Source organism: Aspergillus brasiliensis (genome assembly GCF_001889945.1).
Source record: "Aspergillus brasiliensis CBS 101740 unplaced genomic scaffold ASPBRscaffold_1, whole genome shotgun sequence".
Taxonomy (NCBI): domain Eukaryota; kingdom Fungi; phylum Ascomycota; class Eurotiomycetes; order Eurotiales; family Aspergillaceae; genus Aspergillus; species Aspergillus brasiliensis.
Window position 1 is genome coordinate 3,434,476 of NW_027137442.1, and position 22,046 is coordinate 3,456,521.

Consider the following 22,046-nt stretch of genomic DNA (forward strand, 5'->3'; position numbering starts at 1 on the left):
ACCGCGACAGCATCTCCTCTCTTCCCACCATCTGTCTTCTTCATCTCCCAGCATCCCCGCTGCTTGTCGCTGGACGTTCATTTCATCACCAGACATACCTGCGAGGCTATTCTGCGGAATTTCTCTTGTCAGCTCTCGATTCCCTCGGGGAGAAGCCGCCTCAGGCGCTGCGCAGTCTACACGCGACCCCGCTCACGCCAAGCATTCACGCTGCGCGCGACAGCATTCAAACGAAACTCAGCACCCACGCTCGGTGTGACATTACCGGCGCCCACGCGTTGTCTCTAGACTAAGATCGCTGGAAGTGCAAGGACAAAGTAATACCTGCGTGGACCGGGCAAACCAAAAAGTGCCACTTTCCAGAGCCTTCCTCTGTGTATTACTTTAGCCCTTCTGATGCCGTAGAACGAGATTTGGGTGGCGTGCGCAATCCTTTTTTTCATCTCTCTATCTCAGACCTTTACAACCCCCCAAAGCTTCGCGCCGTAGAAATTTGAATACTTGGTATCAGCCTATATACTTCTATCATGGCCGGTAAGCTATTGTATACCGAGAGTCGTGCGACCATTGTCGGACTTCCCGATGGGTGGCGACTGGCAGCACACCTCCACTTCTGTCGGGACAGAAAGCTAACTACTAGGCCAGATGAACCACGACGCTCCGGTCGCTCGACCAAGGGTCAGCACAAGAACCTCGACATGGTTACCGAAACGCCCGCGAAGAAGTCCAAGGCGAAAGCCCAGCCGAAAGAAAAACCTCCCAAACCCTCCGTCGAACCGACGCCTGCTCCTAGCGAAGAAGAAGAAATCATTCGATGCATCTGTGGCGAATATGAAGAGGAGGAAGATGTTGAACGCGACATGATCTGTTGCGATCGATGCTCCGCCTGGCAACACAATGACTGTATGGGCCTGACATACGCGAAGGGGGAGGAGCCGGACGAGTACTTCTGTGAGCAGTGCAAGCCCGAGAATCACAAGGTTCTTCTCGAAAAGATTGCGCGCGGTGAGAAACCCTGGGAGGAAGCTGCCGAAAAGCGACGCAAGGAAGCCGAAGAAAAGAAGGCATCCCGTCGCAGAAAGGGCAAGAAGGGCGGCCGAAGAGGCAGACCAAGTGAAGCCAAGGTGGCTGAGCCCAAGACAAGCGAGTCTAAGTCGGTCGAACCCAAGGCCAGCGAACCTCCGACGGCCGAGCGCAAGACGAGTGAGTCGCAGGCAAGTGAGCGTCAGGCAAGCGAGCGTCAAGCAAGCGAGCGTAAGGCCAGCGAGCCAAAGACAGAGATAAGCACACCTGCGCGCGCCGCAAAATCTTCAACACCCGCCCCAGCCTCTACTGCTGCTCCTGTCGCGCCTCCTACACCGGCTGCACCGGCCCCTGAAGCCAATACGCCGGCTCCTGAGAAGAATGGACACGTTCCTGAAGCGCAGTCGACAAGCGCCCAAAAGCGCAAGTTCGATGAGCACCAAGAGGTGCAAGGCCCTGAACCGGTAAGTTCTCGATTTTCCAGTGCCATGGGTAGGGGAGGGTTCCGCTAACACTGACATACAAGGGACCGAAACCGAAGCAGCAGAAGGTATCGCCGCCAGCACCTGCGACGTCTGTGTCAGCCCCTGCCGCCAAACCAGCTCAGGTGAAGGAGGAGCAGCCCAGTGCGCCTTCTTCCCGGAAAAGCTCTGCTGCAGGAACAGCAGTGACTGATAGCTCGAAATCCGCGGACCAGCTGACGCATCCATCTCGCAAGAGTGTTGCCAAAGCTCTGGTCAAGTTATTTGTAGAGCAGATTACCCAGGCCCAAGAGCAGGGATCGTTCCAACTGCCCCAAGGGTCCGGAGTGAAATCGGTGGAGGAATTTGCCCGGCAGCTTTCTCTCTCACTCGAGAGCGCTATGTATCAGAATATATGCGGAGGAACTGGGGAGCCCACAGAGCCGTATAGGTCACAATTGCGGACGATCATGTTCAACGTAAAGAAGAACCCTTCTCTACGGGACCGTCTGCTCGTAGGTAGTTTATCTCCTGATGCCCTTTCTAAGATGAGCACCCAAGATATGGCAAGTGAGGAACTGCAGCAGAAGGATGCCGAGATCAAGCGGGAAGCTGAACGGCAGCACATCATCGTGCAGGAACAAGGGCCTCGCATTAGACGGACCCATAAGGGTGAAGAGTTCATTGAAGATGATACCCACAATGTCGCCAGCGAGCCCGTCTTCTCAACTGCCGCCGCTCGACGCAATCTGGCGGATACCGATGGCAGCTCCGCTGGCCAGAGCCCAACGAGTCCTGGCCCCCAGTCCCAGGCTGATGGCGCCCGCAAGGCATCGACATCACAGGATGTTGACACCAAGATGACCGACGGTGTTACCACTCACAAGGATCACTTCCCCGCGAGGGCTCATTCTCCAGGTGGCACCAGCCACGAGCAGGTCTTCCCCGAAGTCTCTGCTCATATCCGTGAGCAGTTGCCAGCAGCTAGGGCTCAGGCTGATGCTGAGATCGATCAGCTATTGGGAGACGATGAGCCCGACTCACCACCATACTCACCAAAGGACTTTCATGACGAAGGGTCCATCTGGCATGGCAAGGTTGTCATGAATCCGATCACAGAGTTTACTTCCTCGGCAAAGCATGTTGGAGGAGCTGATTTGAGCGGACGCATACCATGGAGTCAGCTGGCTCCACCGACATTGTCGATTGACGGAAGGATTGAGATTGCCCTTGCCAGCGAGTACCTCTGCGGTCTGCGTTTCAGCTCTTCAACCGACGTGACCGTTATCTCGATCAGCCGCCCCGATTCCCCTAAGGACCGTGCAGGATTCGACAGGCTGTTCAGCTACTTCCAAGATCGTTCGAGATATGGTGTTGTTGGCAAACATCCGTTGCCAGCTGTCAAGGATACCTACCTTATCCCCATCGAAGCAGGCTCCACCAAGAAACCGGAGTTCATCGAGCTTCTTGAGAACAACGCTCTTGAAGATCCAACTCCGGAGCGCGTCATGCTCGTGGTCTTTGCCGTCAAGACCGGCGATTCGAACCCACCATCAGTACAGCCTCCTTCACACTTCCCGAGCCAGGAGCCCGGGGCTTCTGCCAGTCCATTGACCGTGGCAGCGGGGACGCCCCAGCAGGCGCATTTCCTGACTCCTGGACCGCCGCAGGCATCCCAGTTCACGCCCACTCCTGTATCATCTTACGACGGAACGCCTCAGACGCAAATACCCTATGGACATCAAGTCCAGCCACAACACCAACAACAACCACCGCCACAAGCTCCTCAATTCACACCCTACCAGCCTCCACAGCCCAACCAACCACCCCTTACCGGTCTCGCCGCCGCAGTACAGGTGCTCGGTGCGCAGGCCAATACACCCGCTATCCAACAACTCCTATCCCATGCTCCCAATGCAGATGCCTCCCAGCTAAGCGTGGTCCGGGATATCCTCCTACGACGACCGGAAGTCAGCTCTAACTACACAATGTTGATAGAAGAGTTAGCAACGGCGACCAGGACCAACGGACACGGTCCACAGCAGAATGCACGGTAGAAAGAGAAACAAAATAAAAGAGAAAAAAGGGGGAAAGGGTGTTTCAACACTGCCTACTGTACAGTAACGTCTTTCTTCTCCCATATCTTCGCTTTCGTTGTTCTTTTGCAGGGTCATCTCCGGGGCTTGGTGTAATTCTTCTTTTTTTTTCGCACTGCTATTCCCATGTGCTGGGGTAGGGTTTTTCAAAACGGGTATTTGGGCGACTTCACGGAATGCTTATCTATTTGATCTGTTCTTTTTATTTCCCCCTTTCTAGTTGCTTTCTTCTTCGTGCTTGCCATGAACATGGGCTCTATGTACCCAGCGAGGCTTGTTTCAACACTGGGTTTGTTATTTATGCCTTCTCCTTTTTCTTTTCCTTTTTTTCCAATTTCCCCTCATCTCATTTTGTTCTTATCGCATGCTGTTTTACATGCGTTGAATTTGTATGTCAAAATGAACAATATTCCACTATTTCATACGAATCTTCTTCATGCATGCTACATCTACTCGTATTTAGTAGTATGGTGGCAATCCCAAAATATAATTGTAGCATCAGTAATACTACTAGTGTTAGTATGGCTCCACACTGGGGTTGAGGGAGACTACAGGTTGAAAGCAAGTGCGAAGTCGGCCTGTACATGTTTATTATATATTTTTATTTAATCCGTAACATCCCAGACGTAGTAGTAACAAGAACGCCTGCGCTATGCAAATCCAGACAAATTACAACAGCATTGTAGAATGAACTCCAAGAAAGAAAAAAAAAAGAACAAGACGCTCATCAAGATTTTACCAGCGAGGACCGCGCTTCCTATAACCACCACCGCCATACCGAGGACCACGTCCACCACCCGAACGTCCACCCCAGCCACCATCATCGTCATCGTGGTGACGAACCGGGGGAGGCCGCCCCTTAAGCTCCTCGCTGAGCTTCTTGAATGTCTTGCGCATGTCTGAGTATCCCATGTGCATCTTTCCGAAGAAATGATCCGCCAACCGACGATCGTTATCAAGACGACTCAGGTACGCGCCACAGACATCGCACACTTGTAGCTTCTGGTGACCCGATGGACCGGATGTATCTTGGAGGTTCTTCAATTCCCGCTCACACGTTTCCTTTTGGTGCTTGGCGGTGCGGATCTTGTGCAGTTCGTTCAGGGCCTGTGCGACGGAGCCGGTTTCGCCCAGCACCGAGACTTCGAGGAGACCCGTGTTGATGGTTTTCGTGAGGTCGGAGATTTGCTTCAGCTATAATGTTGGAAATGTTGTTAGTCCCATGTTCTTCTCTTGGCCGCTTGCAGTATCCTGCGGGTGGGATGGCGTATGCCTTACCAAGTTGTTGGTCTGTCGGATCTCATCCGGAGTCTTTTCCAAGCGTCGCTGAGCGGTATCAATACGTCGGTCACAATCATCAATGTATTTCTGCATGTCGCGCATATAGTCGTAGTCGAATCCCCATTTGGCCTTCTCAGCTGCCGAGGCGGTCTCATACTCCGTCTTCAATCCTTCGCTATGGATTTTCTGGCAGGGACCCAGGTCTTGCTTGGTATTGGTGAAGAGGTCATGCGGACAGGTGCCGACGAGATACGAACGACAGACTTTCGGATCGGTGATTTGGAGCTGCGCATTGCGAGAGGGAGCGCCGGTACCTATGAGCTGGTCCGCTAGAGAAAAAGAATTGGATTAGCTGGTGTTTAGAGCTTGGTAGATGCTGGGGTTGGGCAATTTACCTCCCATGAGCTGCTCAAGCAGCTTTCTCTGTTCCGCCGCCATGATGGGATGATGCCAGAGGGAGAATGAAGGGTGGGGAGAGCACGAATGGTCAGAGCGTAACTGAAAGATTGAATGGAGATTGCGATGGAGAGTCGAGATTCTGCGGGCGTGGCGCTAACCGCGGTTGGCGCTTATATAAGTTGAACCGGAGCCCCCCTGTCGATTCCCGCTGATTTGCGGAGTACAGCTCGGCCTCTTCCACTTTAGTTGGCGACATGTTGCCATGATCTGGACACTTTGACGCTCGATAGATCTTATGCAGGCTTGATACAGTCGCGTGGCCCCGTCAGCCTGTTATTCCGTTCTGCTTGACCCAATACGCAACCGACTGTTCTTCTCCGCCGCTCGGAGGGCTGAACTTGCACTCCGTGTATGGCTTGCTAGCGGTAGTGAGGTGCGCGATAGTTCTACTACACAGTGTCTAGATATTTCCGCATCGGCAAGCATGACGTGATGACGGTCCTCTCTCTCCTTACTGTACTTTTCGTTGTCGCGCTCTCTTCGCTCACGTCGGCGACTTCGGACTACCACGAGAGCCTATACCTCCAACCACTCCCGCAGTCATCGCTGTTGGCATCCTTCAACTTTCGAGGCAATGAGTCCCAAGAATCCTTCAATGAGCGGCATTTTCGCTATTTCCCCCGAGCGCTAGGCCAGATCCTACAGCACGCCAATACGAAGGAGCTTCATCTGCGGTTCACTACTGGGCGATGGGATGCTGAGAGCTGGGGTCCTCGTCCTTGGAACGGGAGCAAAGAGGGTGGTACTGGTGTTGAGCTATGGGCATGGATAGATGCCTCTGATGATGAAGCGTATGTGTGAACGAGAAGGATGATACGAGGTAGCATATGCAACGATACTGATGGACATTAGGGCCTTCGCGAAATGGATTACACTGACTCAGTCTCTGTCGGGATTGTTTTGCGCGTCGCTCAATTTCATCGACTCAACCCGGACCACACGCCCTGTCGCTTCGTTTGAACTCATGGGAGACCATCCTGCCTCCAGCAATTTACATCTCTTGCACGGAACGCTTCCCGGCGAGGTGGTCTGCACCGAAAATCTGACGCCGTTCTTGAAGCTCCTGCCGTGCAAGGGCAAGACAGGCGTTTCTAGCCTTCTAGATGGGCATAAGCTGTTTGATGCGTCCTGGCAGAGCATGTCTGTAGATGTCCGTCCTGTCTGCCCTCGGCCTGGAGAATGCTCCGTGCATGTCGATCAGAGTGTGGACATTGTTCTTGATATCGACCGATCAAAGCGGCCACGCGGTTAGTGTAATGGCGCCTGAGGTTTCGATTGACCTGCTAATACCTCCTCAGACAACCCTATTCCGCGACCTGTACCTTCTGATCAGCTTGCATGTGACACATCCAAGCCTTACCATTCCGATGATACGTGCTATCCTTTGGAAAGCACATCGGAGAAGGGCTGGAGCTTGACGGAAATCTTCGGGCGCAGCCTCAGTGGCGCTTGTCCCCTTACTGATAATGCTTCCCAGGAGCCTGTCTGCCTACGGGTGCCGCATGAGCGCGAGGTGCTTGTTACTCCGGGTGCAGTGGAGACCAAGAGGCCGGATGGCTTCACCCGCTGTTTCACCTTGGAGCCCTCTACTCCGTTCGACCTCACCATCCCTGAACAGGAAGTTACCACCCATGTGCCACTTGAAGAGCCTGTCTTAAGCGCAGAGAGGACGATTGTTGGTCACGGCCAAGAGCGCGGTGGCATGCGGATTATCTTCGATAACCCATCAGACTCCAACTCTGTCGACTTCATCTACTTTGAGACCCTACCATGGTTCCTACGACCATATGTTCACACACTGCAAGCTTCGATTACGGGACGCGATGGACTACGCCAACAAGTACCCGCCTCACAATTCATCCGTGAATCCTTCTATCGGCCGGCCATTGATCGAGAACGAGGAACGCAACTGGAGCTGGCAATGACAATACCTCCCGCGTCGACCGTGACACTGACATACGACTTTGAGAAAGCGATTCTGCGGTACACTGAATATCCGCCAGACGCGAACCGCGGCTTCAATGTCGCTCCCGCCGTTATCAAGCTCGACGCAGCAGACGGCCAGAACCACCCCATCTACATTCGCACCACCAGTCTTCTTCTCCCGCTCCCCACCCCCGATTTCAGCATGCCTTACAACGTGATCATCCTTACCAGCACTGTAGTCGCGCTAGCCTTCGGCAGTATCTTCAACCTTCTCGTCCGTCGCTTTGTCACGGCCGAAGAAGCCTCCGCGCTGACCGCGCAAACCCTCAAGGGACGCCTGTCGGGCAAGATTGTTGCCCTACGGGACCGAATCAAGGGCAAGACAGCCAAGACAGAATAGACAAGAAGAGATTATCAAAATCCATGCATACATCTTAAGTCTTTATGTGACATACATAATGCTATATCAACCCAACAAATTAATCCACACGACATCAAGCCTATTACCAACATCTAATTCTCCCCTTCATACGTTTTACTCCTCGACCCCAAACACCTCAAAAAATCAAACAGTAATCAATACCCAGTAGAAAGAATATCATCATCTCATTTCATGAAAATCGAACCCAAATCCAATAGATCCCCAAGATTACTCCGGATAAAGACTAACACTAACCATCAGCCCCCATCCCATCCCATAAAAGGGAGAAACAGACCGACTGGGCATGCTTACAATCCCAACTTATCCTTCAACACATTCCAACCTGGCAACGTATCCGAGCCACCAGGCTTCGTCCCCATAAAACTGTGATCTTCCGTAGCGCAAGTTCCCTCCTTCTCATCATGTCCTTCATCCCACCGACTCATGAACTTATTCTCCGCGGCGGTCTTCTGATCCGAGATGGATTGGAATGCGGGTGTGGTGAGGATGTCGGGCTACTCGCCGTCATTAGTATCAGTTTTCAAGAAGGCAGGAAGGGAAGGGCAGGGGGGTCATTAAACGTACAGAAACCTCGTTCGACGATGTCTGATTTGCTGTTCCTGCGCCTCCTCCCTTAAAGAATCCCTCGTCGCCCCAGCCACTGCCTCCGCCGGAGTTGTTGGCGGGTGTGGGTTGGGCGCTGGCGCCGCCGCGGGTAGAGCCTGGGAGACGGTTTTGAGACATATTTGTATATTTATTTAGGCGGTTTGATGAAAAGATAGGTTTTCGTGTTCTAGATTTGAGATTGTTAGTTCATTCTGGTCTTTGGTGGCGTGGATAGAAATGATGTTCAGTTGGTGAGGTAGACGAGGTTGTAAAGCTATATAGTTCGGGTATTTTGTTGATATGACATATAGTGTTGAAATTCCCGGATAACTAGTGAAACTTGAATTGTGATACAACTTACCTAGATGTTCAGCTTGAGTTGCAGTAGATAACAATGATAAAGTACTTTAACAGCTGATCTGAAAATGGGCGCTTTATAGTCGAGATCCTCGACTGAGGGCAGTGATCTCATCATGAACAAACGTCATAGGGGTCTGCTTGATTGGCCAGTTGTTGCCACTCGGCTTAGTCATGGGTATATATCCATGGAATCTACGAAGAGTTACTGCCACGACTGGGGGCGTGCTGGACTGGACTAGAATTTGGATGAATGATGATCGCATAGTTCATGCAGGTGTGTCCTATTTAGCACGACATAATCCGTATACCCCAAGCAGTGGGATGAGACTCGCCCCTATTGCAGTGCGGTAGATATGTACATAACGTCATAGCCCACTAAGGGGGTATAAGCAAAGCCTTCATCTCTGAAGGATGAGGATACCAGACAAACGTATAGTGACGGGCAAGGCTCCGTAGGCCATTCGAAAATGATTTCGTATCAAAGCAAGCAACAAGTACTGTTTAGGGGAATATGAGTGCATGACTTCATGTGTCTTTGGCGCAGATTAAAAATGGAATCATATAAAGGAAAGCAGGCAGGTCCGTAAATGTAGGATTACTGAGACTCGACTTGCTCAGCCCAGGAAGCCCCTGTGACTGGCGACAAGGATTCCGACTTGAGCAGATCAGGAGTAGGGGGCGCTTCTTCACTAGCCTTCTCCTTCTCCTTCTTCTCATTTACGGGAAGAGCAGGGAACTCAGCCTCATTGTTGATGACTGGAGCAGATGCGTTGGGCTTGGTCTCACGCGGTTGGTCAGCAGCGCCATCGGACGCTGCGATTTCACCGCGAGGCCCGCGATGTCCACCGCGGCCACGTCCACCTCTTCCGCCACGTCCGCGACCCCGATGGTAAGGAGGACGGGCGTCTTCAGTGGGCTCTTCGCTGGGTTGAGCATCAAAGTCACGCCGGGCGTATCCAGACACACCGCCGTGCATACCTCGTCGAAAGCCACCCCTGCCACCACGGGGATTGTAATCCTCCTCCCGCTTCTCGGCATCCCACTCCCTTCCGTTCAAGGCACCCAGTTTGCGCAGTCGGTTACGCTCCCGCTCATTGTCCATGACCCGGCGATGTTGGCGTTCCTGGCGTCGCTTCTCTTCGGCAACCTTCTCACGCTCAAGGAACGACGCTTGGTCTGCCTCAGCTCGAGCATGTGCAGCAGCAACTTTGGCAGCGTTTTCTTTGGCGGCAGCAATGCGACGGGAGAGCTCTTCTTCCGTAAGCTTCGGCTAGTAGAGAGTTAGCAAGCATACATCTAGTTATCGCATATGTCCCTACCTTCTTTAAACCACCTGTAGCACTTCTGTCTCCGCGAACCGCAGGTACGCGCGGTCCCTCTGCGGCGGCAGCCTGTTTAGGGTCCGACGCCGTTGTGTCCTCCTTGCCATTCTGATCCCCCTCGGCCGGCGTCTCCGGAGTCGAGCCCTCCGCACTTTTAGTCTCGTGCTCAGGAGCACTCTCAACGGGCTTGTTCTTCACAGCTCCATCTCCACGACGGCCTCCATTATGCGATCCCCGTCCACCACGTCCTCTGCCTCGACCGCGTCCTCGCCTTTCGCCCCCACGCGACCGTGATGATGGGGTATCAGTTCGAGCTGGTTGCGCATCGCTCTCGACTACAGGGGTGGGGGCAGGTTCCGTGTGTACTTCGGGCTCAGGTTGCTGTTCTGCGGCGGCGACAGGGACAATCTCATCATCGAAGAGGTCATCACCACCTCGAGTTTGCGCGAACTCGTCCATAGCAGGTGCGTCGGAGGTTGGATCGGTCATTATTCTGTGTGACGTGGTAGTGAAAAAGCCGGGTTCGCTCCGATCGCGGGTTCGAATGCGACAGTACGCGCTCACGATGCCGGACGATACGACCAATAGAAGCGACCCGTGGTAGCTCGAGTGGTGAACCAGCGATCAAGGCACAGCGCTAGTCGCGGGGAGCAAGTCAGCTTATCGCCAGGCAGAAAGGAAACCCATCCTGCTCGATCTTCCAACGAGCAGGAGCTCACACCACCTTCAAAGTGTGCAACCACCCCCTGCGCCATTCACAGCAATGTCTCGGGGAGAACAAGCCAGCTAACCTTGCTTCGAAGATGGCGCTCTGGGGAAGTAACACCGCGACCTCAGATGCCGGCTCCAGCTGCGAAGGCGGTCTGCGTATGGATCGGAGATGTTTGCTGCGGGGGTTGCGATTGGTGCCTCCGAGGATAATGGATATAAATGACAGTGTAGGGATAAGGCACGTACAGTATGAAAATGTATTCGCCTGGTCACAGATAATCTTCAGACAATTGGTGTCGAGATCGGCGAGGCTGGGAGGAAACCGCGAAGGGTGGAGGGTGTCTGAACGCTGATCGGCGGGCGCTTTTCTGCCGCATCGTACCGCTGCTTTCTGCCCGGTTTAACCCTAAAGGCTCAGGCAGTCCATCTGGGATACTTCAAACCTTGCTCATACTATATCTTTTATAGGCGTTGGAGATGTTTTAATTCCATAAATATGTTGTCGTCACGACATCTGGTCTATATTGTTCTACGCTGTAGTGATCTTGCTCGTTGCAACTATACTGAAAATTAGACCACCGTATAGTATATCATTCTGATGACCGAGTACCGCCTCTCACTAGATCGAGATACATGACGCTTGCTGATAGGTCAGAGCGGGATTATAAGCTGTCCATGAAATAGATATATGACAGCAATAAAATAGGGAAAAGCTACATCGGTACTTTGACCATAATATCATGAATCAAAGCACGTTCGTGGTAACGGAATGATCTGTAACCAACAATATCAGTAACAAGCTTAGGTCATGCATACAGACTATTTGGACACATACAAATGGCAATAACAAGTAACACTGTAGCGACCTTTGCGCTCTGAGCACCAACAAAGCCAATCAAAAGGCTATACACCGTTGGTGTAAGGTGTGAGCTCAAGAGACCCTTGAAAACAGGCACTTCATTATATCGTTTCGCCGTGTCGTCAACCATCGCCTGTAGATTCGCAGCTGCGGCCGTTGTTTTGTCAACCAGTGCTTGAGAAATCCGCATATTCGTCAGTAGGTGCTCTTGAAGTTCAGTCTGCCCCAGCTGAACGCTGCGCAGGTCCTCAGCTATAATCTGAGACTCAGTAAGGGCAGATTCAAGAGCACACAGGCGCTGAAATGGTTAGCTGGTTTCTGATTCTCACAGGCCATGCGAACCTTAGATATATCTTGCTCTTGCTGGAGTATCTGGACAAACCTGCCAGCAAGCCATTCCTGGCACAGTTAGTCTCAGGAAACTATATGGAAAGGCAGGGCTTACTAGGGCGGAATCGAAGTTTTCTACCGTGCCAAACAACTTTTCCATGTCGCCATGAAGAAGCGTATCTAGGCTAGACTGTAAAGAAGAAACCAGTTCTCTCATTAAAAGAGCATCCTGCTGTCGAGTCACTGCTTGTTGTTGACTCCATGCTGTGCCTTCATCGTGATAGAGCTTCAAGATGTGCCGTAGGTTGTTGACATCTTCCGTTGCATTTGCTATCGTCTGTCATGTGTCAATCATATTCCTAGCAAGCGTTGATCTACTAACCTTGTCCAAAGACGCCGTACTGCTATGTAAGCCCGTTATGGCGGATGCCACGGGCTCTATGATCGAACCAACGTAGGCGCCCATCTCGAAAATTATCTTCTCGAACGTAGTTTTGAAGCGTAATTCCGTCTCCTCCATGCTATCTACCAGCTTGCTTCTCATGTCTTCAACTGCTTCTATAAACTCCTTGTATCGAGAAGTCCCAGTTGCGGCCATTTTCAATGCTTCCTGGAGGCCACGGTCAACTTTCATTGTACCTTCAATAATAGAACGATGAAGTTCGATGATTTCCTCCCTCTCATTTTCGAATCTGGCGGCTTGACATATGACCACGGCGTTCTGTCTACTGTTACTGTAAGAAGTCCACCACTGCGGTCTGGACTCTAGAGACCGGAGACAGGACTCCAATTGTCCTTTGGTTACGGTCTCTGCAGCATTGAAGTGTGTCTTAAAACCGGAGGACAGCCCGAAAATTCCCTTCTTCTGCTGAAGCCGCATATTGATAGGATGACATGAAGTGGGAACTGCGGCTCCCGCTTCATTGAGCTCGCAGATGGCAAGTCTTGCCGCATAAATTGAGCGAATGTGCTCCAGTGCCGTAAAGATGTGGGGATCCGGCTTCTCAGATCTGCCCCCAATAGATTGGCAGGAAGTAACCAGTTTTGAAACTGCCATTCGATTACAGGATGGGGAAGCCTGCATTGAATCAAGGATGCCTAGTGCATCTGAAAACAGTATCTCATGTTGGTGGTTTTTCGAAGTCAATAACGAGGCTAGATCGATATCCATAGCCGAGTTTCGGTCTTCAGGCGGCAGAACTTGCCAGGAGGTTAGCCGGATCAAAATAACCTGGTGCGAGTGGAGTTACCTTCAATTGAGCTAGCATCAGCAGTAGCGTAGCAGACGTCGAGTATTAGGATTAGGCAGCGTAACAAAGTGGAGAGAGACATTATGATGCCCGAGCTTCCCGGCATTTTGGCTATGGCGATAGGTACAAACCCTGGGTGTATTAGCGGTAGCGAAGTGCAGAGAAGATAAACGTTAGGATATTAGATAGCATCAAGTAAGAGGTATAGTAGAAAGCCAATTGGATGGTATACAGGTCGCGAACTAAAGTACAAGAAGCAGCAATCACGATCTTAGCGAGAGTCAAAGCAACAGCACGGCTGAAGCTGTAGTACAAAGAATGAGCCTGACAGCAATCACATCAAAACAATAGAAAGGAACATCAAACAAAATTAGACTAGGATACAAGTAATTATTTCACGGCTCATAAACAATGTTCTGCGACGTGGAGGAAGTAAAAGGAGAGTGAGAGAGCGCCATCTATACAGACCATCACGTGACACAGCACTAACCACATCGGGAGTGCAAGATCTCCGGACAAAATCAGTCGGCATCGGAGTTCCCAAGCACTCGTCCAGACCTCAATCCACAATTATCGTCGCCATGTCATGTTACTTGTCTCAGAGCTGCTTTAGGCAGCTTGCGCGGAGTCCTTTGAGACAAGGGCCTCTGCCCAACTTCCTCGTCCCTGCCTTCTCTCACCCTCTCCGGACACAACCTTTCTCGACCACGTCCCCGGTACAATCGCGAGTTGGCGGCGCCGCGATCAGCGTGCCCCCGGAGGTGTCTCTGAAGTTCATCGACCTCCCTCAGCCCAAGACCAAGGCCAAGTCGGTTGACTTCCCCAAGATGGCTGTTGAGGTCAAAGGACCCCTGGGTAAGAAACAATGGCTACACTTCATGACAGCGGTGTCGGAAAGCGGAGCGAGACTGACATCTGAGCGCTAGGTGAATTGTCGCTGAACGTTCCTTCCTACGTCAAGATCAACTACGATGAAGCCCTTCGGAAAGCAACTCTTGCCGTTGAAGACTCAGAGATCACTCACCAGCGTGCTATGTGGGGTGCGTAAACCCGTCGGCCATAATTCATTTGCTGGAATGCAATTGACGATTGATTGTTTCTAGGAACCATGCGCGCCCATTTACAGAACCACATCCTCGGAGTTTCGGAAGGCCACATCTGTATTCTGAGTTTCGTCGGTGTCGGTTACAGAGCTAGTATCGAACCCACGGCGACCACCGTTGAGCCCGAATACCCCGGTCAACAGTTCGTGTCCCTGAAGGTCGGATACTCGCACCCGATTGAGCTGGGTATTCCCAAGGGCGTTAAGGCCAGCACACCCCAGCCGACTCGCATCCTGCTGGAGAGTGTGAACAAGCAGGTTGTGACTAAGTTTGCGGCGGAGATCCGCGAATGGCGCAAGCCGGAACCTTACAAGGGCAAGGGTATCTTCGTCAACGGCGAGACGATCAAGCTCAAGGACAAGAAGATTCGGTGAAATTGGCGTCTATATCTTGGGGGAACGAAACTGTGTTTATTATTTCTGTACATGTATATCCGAGCACGGTTCTTTTGGTTCGCAATTGGTATCCTTTCTTTTTATGTACTTTTAGACGCATCTAGCGTGCACGGTCTGACAGAACTGATCGAGAATCTATTACATTTATGATAGACAATGTCCCATAATCCAGTATCCCCTTACAACTTCAGAACAGTCTTCACAGCATCGATGACCTGGTCCTGAACGGCCTTGGGGGCCGCGACAACTCCCTTGTTGGCCGCCAGGGTCCTGCCCTTGCTGAAATCCAGTCTCTGGCCGTAGATGTCCGTCACTTGACCACCAGCTTCCCGCACGATCAGGTCACCAGCGGCGTGGTCCCAGATCTTCTCCTGGTAGTCCTTCTTCACCGGCAGACGCAGGTAGATGTCACCAGCACCGCGGGCAATCGAGCAGTACTTGGCCTGCGAGTCCAGGCGCACACTGGGGGAGGTGATACCCAGACGCTGGGCAACGGCGGCGTTGTCGTCCTGAGCGGAGTGAGCAGCCTCGACACCCTCGCAGAACACGGCCTGAGCGATATCAGGGACGGGGCGCATGGAGATGGACTTGCTCTCAGCAAGAGCACCGTTCGTGAGGGGGCGGCTGATGGAACCAGCGCCCTGGATGGCGGAGAAGAGGACACCCTTGCCGGTGCCGCTGGACTGCTCAGAACCGATGCTGGCGGACATGGTCTCGGAATCGTTGATGGGCAGGTTGGGGCAGCCAATGGCACCAACCTTGACATCACCGTCCTCGATCAGACCGAGACAGACGGCGTATTGACCACCACGGAGGAAACCCTTGGTGCCGTCAATGGGGTCCAAAGCCCAGATACGTCCCTTGGGACCGCCAGCACTCTTGCCCTGGTCGATGATGTCCAGCATCGCTTCTTCGCTAGGCAGAGGGCCTCCCAAAAGGTTGTCGCTCTCAGTGTCCACCAACTTGATATCCTGGACCAGTCTCCAGATCTCGGCGCTCAGCGCCTTGTCCTCCCGGAGGCTGTTGGCCTCCTCTTCCGCGACGATCTCGTCATTGGGGAAGTTCTTGCGGATGGCTTGGATGATCAGAGCCTGGGCGCCAAAGTCGCCAATGGTAACGGGTGACTTGTCATCCTTGGAGACGGTGCCCTTGGCCTTCTCGTTGAAGACCTTCTGGGTGAGGATGGTGGCACGCTGAACGGCGAGCTCGGCAATGTAGCGTTCCTGCTGGTAGGACATGGTGGTGGGTTGGGTATAGGAGGAGAGGGAGGGGGATAGGTGGGGGAAAGATGGGAGCAGATGAGGGCGGGTTTTTAAGATGAAGCTGACACCAAGTAGCAGAGTGGAGCAGAGGACCAGACGGGAGAAGATGGAGATAGTACGCGGCCTGTGAATGGAGCAAGGATCTGCCGGTTTCGTCGACCAGAGACCCATGGAATTGGGATGCTAAGGGTGGCAATGGGTCAGCACAGGATACGGGCAGTTTCAATGTTAATTGTTCGTATAGGTTCCTGCGTCAAATGAGGCCCAACCACTGATTCAGAAGAACGACTCGTGGGATCAATATCCTCCTTCCAAACTCGCAGGAAATGAAGCCCGGGATCGGCGTGGGTCGTGGGAGGCCCCAGGCGCAAATCAGGCACTGACTCGGAAAGTTCCCCCGCACTTGTCCCAATTGGGACTGGCAAGAGGGGCAGTCACGAGATCGCGATGGCATCAACACCGCATGACGTTGGAGGCGCCAGTCTGATCCTTCGTCTCTTGCAGTTGCTGCAGCTCAAACGGTTCGACGCTGCTGGTCTGCGAGATCAATTCACAGCGGAGTAGTCTGCCAATGCACAGCTACTGTTACTAGTGCACCTGCTCCCTCTGTACACCCCCCACCGCCAAGGCAACACAGCGGCTATCCAGTTGGCCTAACACGTCACCGTCCTGCTTTCTCCCCTGTTGCGCGCTGGATAGATATCTATCTCCCCAGGTGTCGGAAAGAGTCCCCGTTGGGTAAGACCATTGTGGGCACACTTTCTTTCTCGTCGGCGCATATAATTGTGAGCACAAAGAGCACAAAGGGGGGTTCAATCCGCTGCATTTCGTCTCGCGACCCACCTCTCCTTAACAGGGTCGATCCTCCTCCTGTATGTATCGGTGACAATTCGATGTGCATGTGAGAGTTCCCAAAATATCGCCTTCACATATCTGAATACTTGCGGGGCTGCGTATAAGCCTCGTTGTGATTGAATATCGACCCTATAACTCTCCCTTGTCCGGTGCTGTCAACATGTTTCACTCCTCGGTAAGTCCATCAGGCAACATCCCGCGGCCTAGCCCGATTGGCATTGAGAGCAGTGTCAATTGCACGGCACTCAGACCTATCTGCACCATTACACAAACAAATGTGGTCTTGCAACTCATGAATTCACCCACTAACGGATGCACTCTTTCTTATAGAAGCCGTATTCGGCTGTAACGGTCCAGATCGAGGTCCTCACCAGCGAACAGTATGAAGTGGAAGATTCGAGTGGAATTGTGGATCTTATCGAGGCCATTCGCATCCAGGCCAGTGGACCTACAGAAGCGAGTCGCGCTTTGCGCAAGAAGCTGTCAGTGTGTCTACTCCCTTTGGTTGATAGCGCTCTAACGCCCTCTTAGCAAGTATGGCAATCTTCACCGCCAATTGAGAGCCCTTACGATCCTCGATTTCTTGATCCAGAATACCGGCGACCGCTTCCTGAGGGAATTTGCAGATGAGCCATTACTGGAACGACTACGAATTGCTGCGACCGACCCGGTTTCTGATCCTTTGGTGAAAGAGAAATGCAAACAGCTCTTTGGACAATGGGCAGCATCGTACAAGAACACCCCTGGCATGGAGCGGGTTACAGGCCTCTATAGACAATTGCCGAAGCGGAAGCAGCCGGCCAGTCAGGCAAAGGCCAAGGTGTTGCGGGATGCCGGACAATCCGAAGAACCTTCGATGGGCCATACGGTGTCCGTGTCGGCTGGAAATGGACCCGCCACAGTTCTCAGTGGCCCCAAGCACAAGCACACATCCAGCAAATCGTCTCTCTCATCTTTCAGAAAGGAGAAGAAGGAGAAGAAGACGCTGAGCAGGTCCTTTAACCTCGAGAAAGAGAAGCCAGAAATATTACAGACTCTCGCTTCAGCTTCCGTCGCCAGCACAAACCTCCTCAACGCCCTCAAGCTAGTCAACCGCGAAACGCACCGGGTCAGCGAAGATGCCGAAGTCCTCAACCGGTTTGAGACTTGCAAGACATTACGGCGCCAAATCCTGCGATACATCCAGCACGTGGAGAGCGAGGAATTCCTGGGAAGTTTGATTCACGCAAACGAAGAGCTAGTCACGGCACTTATGGCCTTTGAAGTCTTAGACAAGAGTGTAGATTACGACAGTGATAGTGACCAGGACGTCCTGGAGACGGGATGGACCCCTGACCGCGACGACCTCCCCGACTCATTCGCCGGGCTGGTTGTCAACCCCCCGAAGCCACCCCGTCCCCCTCGCCCCTTGAGCATATCCGTGCCGTCCTCGTCACGAAAAGTCTACAGTGACAGCGAGTCAGAAACGGAAGACGATGACGATGAAGACAACCCGTTTGGCGACCGCAACGCCATCATTGAGAAGCACGAACCTACTTGGTAAGCTTATCTTTCCCTGCATCTTCATCAGCCTAACTAACCCCCTGCCAGGAGAGAAGTTTAGATGGACACTTTCCACACCCGCATCATACCACATTATATCGCAATATCCTGAATCGAGCACACAATACACTTTGAAACGGCTGCACATCTCATTTATGACAAGAGAAAGAAGCATGAACTCCGCAAGGACGGTCTATATATTTGAGGCCATTCCATTTTCCTTTTGCCCCCTTGACCTTAGTCCGGCTGGTGTCCGCATGGCATGAGGCGCACGGGGTAGTTTGTTAGAATGAATTTCATGTATGAAGTAGCACCCTATGATTTGATTCTGCTATACCAATGCCACGGAAAGACATCAGTTGGGATGGCGTCGGTAGAGCCTCAAGTACTACTAAAGGAGGTCTGTCTATCCGGCTACAACCAGGCATGCATACCTGGGGGCACTCACCTGGATCGGTGCGTGCTTACTAGCTAGTATTCATCTCCACGCTTATATATCTTATAACTGTCTTCGAAGCAAACCACATACTGAGAACTATCAATTGGGTTGAAGTTGAATGAACACCACACTTAACTACACAAATGGACCCAGGGGGCGTGAAGAGATTAATATAAATAACTATTGTTGGTGATTTACTAGTCCAATTTCTCTACAGTTGTGAATAGTTAAGATGTAGTTATATATAACTGTGATAGATAATCACCCTTTTTAGTTCTAAGATTTCATAAGCTTATCAACTGATTGTCTGAAATTATATATTTATTTTGTCAATATGAGTATATCAGAAACCATCTGACATCTTCATATACCATTTCACATATTTCGGTGGGGGTATGTATTACTACTATTGCTACTGCTACTGCTACTGCTACTGCTACTACTACAGGTACCAATGTACCCATAGTAAAGATGCTACAAACAGGATTTGTACTACTAGGTGATATGTATTTATGTAGTATGATGATCATACTATACATACACACACACACACACACACACACACCTCTATATATATGGTATTTATCTTTGAAACTGAAACTCCTCTATTGAAGCATTCACGTTAGGTAATACACCCGCTCGCCTCTCTTTGAGGTGTGTAATGGCACTCACTAAGGTCCAATGAATCTGAATTCGTGGTACTCCTTGATGAGAGAATAACTGTGGACAAGAGTTGTGTTTTACCTATCCTACATGGGAAAAATCAAACTAACGCTAAATACCGATTTCCTATTCTTCCCCATGCTTGACAGACATGCAATGAGATGATATTTACCAGCCCAGACCTTTCATGCAAAGAAAAGATATAAACAGAGGGAGGGGATTGGTAGAGCAACGCCAGCGGAAAATAACGGGGTATTATAAGATGATTGTCGATGATGTTCGCATGTGAATGAACAGGAAAGAAGTAAAGAAAAGAGGTATCTTAATAAGTAGTAAGAGGAAAATGAAACCTAATCAATCACAGCACTTTCGTCTTCATCCACTCACTCGTCCCAACACCCAAGTTAAGCCCATTTCGGGCCCACCATTTGCGGACACGTTCTTCAGCACCGGAGACCGGGTCCGCGTCTTCCAGAGCTTCCTCGATATCGCAGGTTTTAAACTCAACGCGAAGTCCGCTTCGACGCCACCATTCCAGGACGTTGTCGTGGCCGTTCTTTGTAGGCCCAACGAGAACTTGGCTGTCGAAGATCATCTTGGCGCCTTTCAGGCGGTACCAGAAGTCGAGCACGTGTACGTGGCCGTGTGTGCTGGCGATGCGGGCAACGGATTCGCCATGGGTGTAGGGGATGCCGGAGGCGTCCCACCAGGCTAGGGAAGCGGTGCGGCCAGATTGGGCAGCAAGGAGGACAGACTTGCCGACTTTGAGGGGGATGGGCTTGGAACGGGGTGCGTTGGCCGAGGCGGCTTTCCACCAGGCGAGGACGGCTACTCGGCCTTCGGCACTGGCGGCTTCAAGGGCGCGCTCGGTATACCGAAGTTCGAGGCCGGAGGTTCGCCACCATTCTAGGACGTTGACGAAGCCGGCGCGGGAGGCTCCGTCCATTGCGTCGGCGATGTACTCTTTGTTAGGGAGGGCGGGCGCATCGCGCCACCAGGTGAGGATGTTGGGATTTCCGTAGATGGCGGATGCGCGGTATGGGAGGTTGGTGAGTCGGGATGTGGTCCAGAGTAGGTCGAGGTGGTTTTCAGTGAGGTAGGAGAGAATGTCGGTGCGAGAAAACTTGAAGATGAGGTGGCATACAAGGTCAGAGAGAGGCTTCCATCGTGGCAGGCTGTCAATGCGCTTCTTGATCGCGGCGAAGGATCCTCTGAGGATGGTATATTCCAAAGAAGCTGGGGTTGACATCTTTAGAAGGTGATTTTGCCATTCCTTCGGTACGGGCAAATTGGTTGGGATGCCAACGGCTTTTGCGATCTCCCAGTCGTGTAATTGGTCTTCGAAGATGTTGAGCCATAGTTCCATAGGTAATGAGCGCGGGCCATGTTCCGGTTTACTGCTGCGATGCAGAAGGTGTCGCGATATCGTTGATGCCGCGTCGCCAGGCGTCTGCTCGGAGATATCGGTCGGGTATGTCGAATCTGGAAGTTGGGCAGGCTTAATGTAGACCTGGGAGAATGAAAGATCCAAAGTTCGTTCGAGAACTTCATGCAATTCTTTCAGGCCATCCCAAGGTAACTGAACAAGTTCCTCTGGATTGACCGATTCCCACAGCACTGGCGACACCACCCTTATCCATGGCCAGAACTCTGCAACTTCTCGAAGTTGCCTTTTACTCAGCGGATGGTGCCATTCAGAAACCGTCATCCCAGGGATCAGCACCACCGGCTTCGACGAGATCCAACCCCGCAGGAGCGCCAACGTCAAGGTGTTGGTCAAACCATACAGCATTGACCCTAACGCCCCAGCATCTATCGGCGCCACCAGCAGCATATCAGCCCACTCGCACAGTTCCGCCGCCTTGGCCTTCAACCATTTCCGAGCACCAGTTTTCTTTTCGAATGTTTGACTATCCACCGTGTCCATATAATGAGGAACCTTGCTTGCGCCCGACAGAAGGGCGGAAGGTTCGTCCGTGATCAACCGTATTTCAAGATCGGGATTCTGAACCAGCGATGGAAGTATGTTGTCGACAAAGGCACTCTCGGTGGAGAGGAGTAAGCGTTTCCGGCGACGGGGAGAAGAGGCCGGGGCATCTTGTATTTGATTATCTATTTGCATGGGGGTCGTAGTATTATATTCAGTCAACTTTCCTCCCAGCTCTGTAGTGACCTCCATTTCCGTCGACCAGACACCTTTGGAAACCACCGTTGCGACACCAGTCGATGTCGAGGGGAAGTTTGCGCCAAAACCGACAGCCATCACACGGAGGAGAGGAAAAATGTCGCGGCGAACGATCTAAGACGCAGATCCCGCGGTGATATAGTCCAGTCACGTCACGATTCGTTGAGAAGAAAAGTAAGACCGTCCAGAACCTGTCGCCTGCAGGGATTGTGCAGCCCGCAAACCCCGGATTAGTCTTTTGGTGTACCGTCGAAAGGAGGAAATCGCAACCAGTGCGCAAGAACGGCGAAGGAAATGCCCTGCCACAGAGAAAGTAAACCCAACCAGGTGACGATTGTATGTATATAAGTCGGCCAGCCGTGGCTAGCGGTCGATCAATTGCAACCCAATGTACGCTCTCTCCTTCACTCCCTCCAGCCAGGAATATGAACTAGGAAACCCAAGCCATGCACAGCAAGACGAAGGCAGGAGCCGGACCGCACTGCGGATCTGAAGGC

At 52.0% G+C, this 22,046-nt stretch overlaps 10 protein-coding genes across 10 annotated transcripts; 4 read left to right on the top strand and 6 right to left on the bottom strand.

The window, feature by feature from the left end:
* Positions 1-41: 41 nt before the first annotated feature.
* Positions 42-4,013, top strand: ASPBRDRAFT_61460 (putative PHD finger domain protein). The gene is made up of 3 exons (XM_067628312.1): positions 42-534; positions 646-1,487; positions 1,550-4,013. Exons 1-3 carry the CDS (start codon positions 528-530, stop codon positions 3,539-3,541), a joined length of 2,841 nt encoding a protein of 946 aa, XP_067485251.1. The 5' UTR covers positions 42-527; the 3' UTR covers positions 3,542-4,013.
* A 302-nt stretch (positions 4,014-4,315) lies between these two features.
* ASPBRDRAFT_114110 (LUC7 domain-containing protein) lies at positions 4,316-5,299 on the bottom strand (the record flags this gene model as incomplete). The annotated part of the gene is made up of 3 exons (XM_067616794.1): positions 4,316-4,774; positions 4,859-5,190; positions 5,257-5,299. The coding sequence occupies 3 exons, from the start codon at positions 5,297-5,299 to the stop codon at positions 4,316-4,318; spliced, it is 834 nt and encodes a 277-aa protein (XP_067485252.1).
* A 453-nt stretch (positions 5,300-5,752) lies between these two features.
* gpi16 (GPI-anchor transamidase subunit GPI16) lies at positions 5,753-7,646 on the top strand (the record flags this gene model as incomplete). The annotated part of the gene is made up of 3 exons (XM_067616678.1): positions 5,753-6,111; positions 6,173-6,567; positions 6,619-7,646. 3 exons carry the CDS (start codon positions 5,753-5,755, stop codon positions 7,644-7,646), a joined length of 1,782 nt encoding a protein of 593 aa, XP_067485253.1.
* A 329-nt stretch (positions 7,647-7,975) lies between these two features.
* ASPBRDRAFT_112606 (uncharacterized protein) lies at positions 7,976-8,411 on the bottom strand (the record flags this gene model as incomplete). Its single annotated transcript, XM_067616671.1, has 2 exons — positions 7,976-8,182; positions 8,253-8,411. The coding sequence occupies 2 exons, from the start codon at positions 8,409-8,411 to the stop codon at positions 7,976-7,978; spliced, it is 366 nt and encodes a 121-aa protein (XP_067485254.1).
* Positions 8,412-9,228: 817 nt separating this feature from the next.
* ASPBRDRAFT_25624 (uncharacterized protein) lies at positions 9,229-10,444 on the bottom strand (the record flags this gene model as incomplete). The annotated part of the gene is made up of 2 exons (XM_067622194.1): positions 9,229-9,903; positions 9,953-10,444. The coding sequence occupies 2 exons, from the start codon at positions 10,442-10,444 to the stop codon at positions 9,229-9,231; spliced, it is 1,167 nt and encodes a 388-aa protein (XP_067485255.1).
* A 797-nt stretch (positions 10,445-11,241) lies between these two features.
* Positions 11,242-13,515, bottom strand: ASPBRDRAFT_71277 (putative nuclear membrane fusion protein Kar5). Its single transcript, XM_067629122.1, has 6 exons — positions 13,106-13,515; positions 12,238-13,055; positions 11,971-12,192; positions 11,868-11,924; positions 11,502-11,823; positions 11,242-11,440 (listed from the first exon to the last, which is right to left on the bottom strand). Exons 1-6 carry the CDS (start codon positions 13,209-13,211, stop codon positions 11,412-11,414), a joined length of 1,554 nt encoding a protein of 517 aa, XP_067485256.1. The 5' UTR covers positions 13,212-13,515; the 3' UTR covers positions 11,242-11,411.
* A 171-nt stretch (positions 13,516-13,686) lies between these two features.
* ASPBRDRAFT_25626 (mitochondrial 54S ribosomal protein uL6m) lies at positions 13,687-14,582 on the top strand (the record flags this gene model as incomplete). The annotated part of the gene is made up of 3 exons (XM_067622195.1): positions 13,687-13,960; positions 14,032-14,145; positions 14,209-14,582. The coding sequence occupies 3 exons, from the start codon at positions 13,687-13,689 to the stop codon at positions 14,580-14,582; spliced, it is 762 nt and encodes a 253-aa protein (XP_067485257.1).
* Positions 14,583-14,782: 200 nt separating this feature from the next.
* On the bottom strand, positions 14,783-16,036 carry ASPBRDRAFT_50824 (3'(2'),5'-bisphosphate nucleotidase; the record flags this gene model as incomplete). Its single annotated transcript, XM_067626616.1, has 1 exon — positions 14,783-16,036. One exon carries the CDS (start codon positions 16,034-16,036, stop codon positions 14,783-14,785), a length of 1,254 nt encoding a protein of 417 aa, XP_067485258.1.
* Positions 16,037-16,880: 844 nt separating this feature from the next.
* On the top strand, positions 16,881-18,323 carry ASPBRDRAFT_191275 (LSB5 family protein; the record flags this gene model as incomplete). The annotated part of the gene is made up of 4 exons (XM_067620343.1): positions 16,881-16,895; positions 17,051-17,202; positions 17,252-18,259; positions 18,311-18,323. The coding sequence occupies 4 exons, from the start codon at positions 16,881-16,883 to the stop codon at positions 18,321-18,323; spliced, it is 1,188 nt and encodes a 395-aa protein (XP_067485259.1).
* Positions 18,324-19,722: 1,399 nt separating this feature from the next.
* ASPBRDRAFT_25629 (uncharacterized protein) lies at positions 19,723-21,627 on the bottom strand (the record flags this gene model as incomplete). Its single annotated transcript, XM_067622196.1, has 1 exon — positions 19,723-21,627. One exon carries the CDS (start codon positions 21,625-21,627, stop codon positions 19,723-19,725), a length of 1,905 nt encoding a protein of 634 aa, XP_067485260.1.
* Between the last annotated feature and the right edge of the window lie 419 nt (positions 21,628-22,046).

What these genes read in the sequence shown, in the direction of transcription:
- ASPBRDRAFT_61460 (XM_067628312.1), top strand. An exon ending in AGGTGCAAGGCCCTGAACCG is followed by an intron (nt 1,488 to 1,549) that starts GTAAGTTCTCGA and finishes CTGACATACAAG; the next exon opens with GGACCGAAACCGAAGCAGCA.
- ASPBRDRAFT_71277 (XM_067629122.1), bottom strand. Translation starts at nt 13,211, where the DNA reads ATGCCGGGAAGCTCGGGCATCATAATGTCTCTCTCCACTTTGTTACGC. An exon ending in GTACGGCGTCTTTGGACAAG is followed by an intron (nt 12,193 to 12,237) that starts GTTAGTAGATCA and finishes GACACATGACAG; the next exon opens with ACGATAGCAAATGCAACGGA. An exon ending in AAGAGCAAGATATATCTAAG is followed by an intron (nt 11,824 to 11,867) that starts GTTCGCATGGCC and finishes TAACCATTTCAG; the next exon opens with CGCCTGTGTGCTCTTGAATC.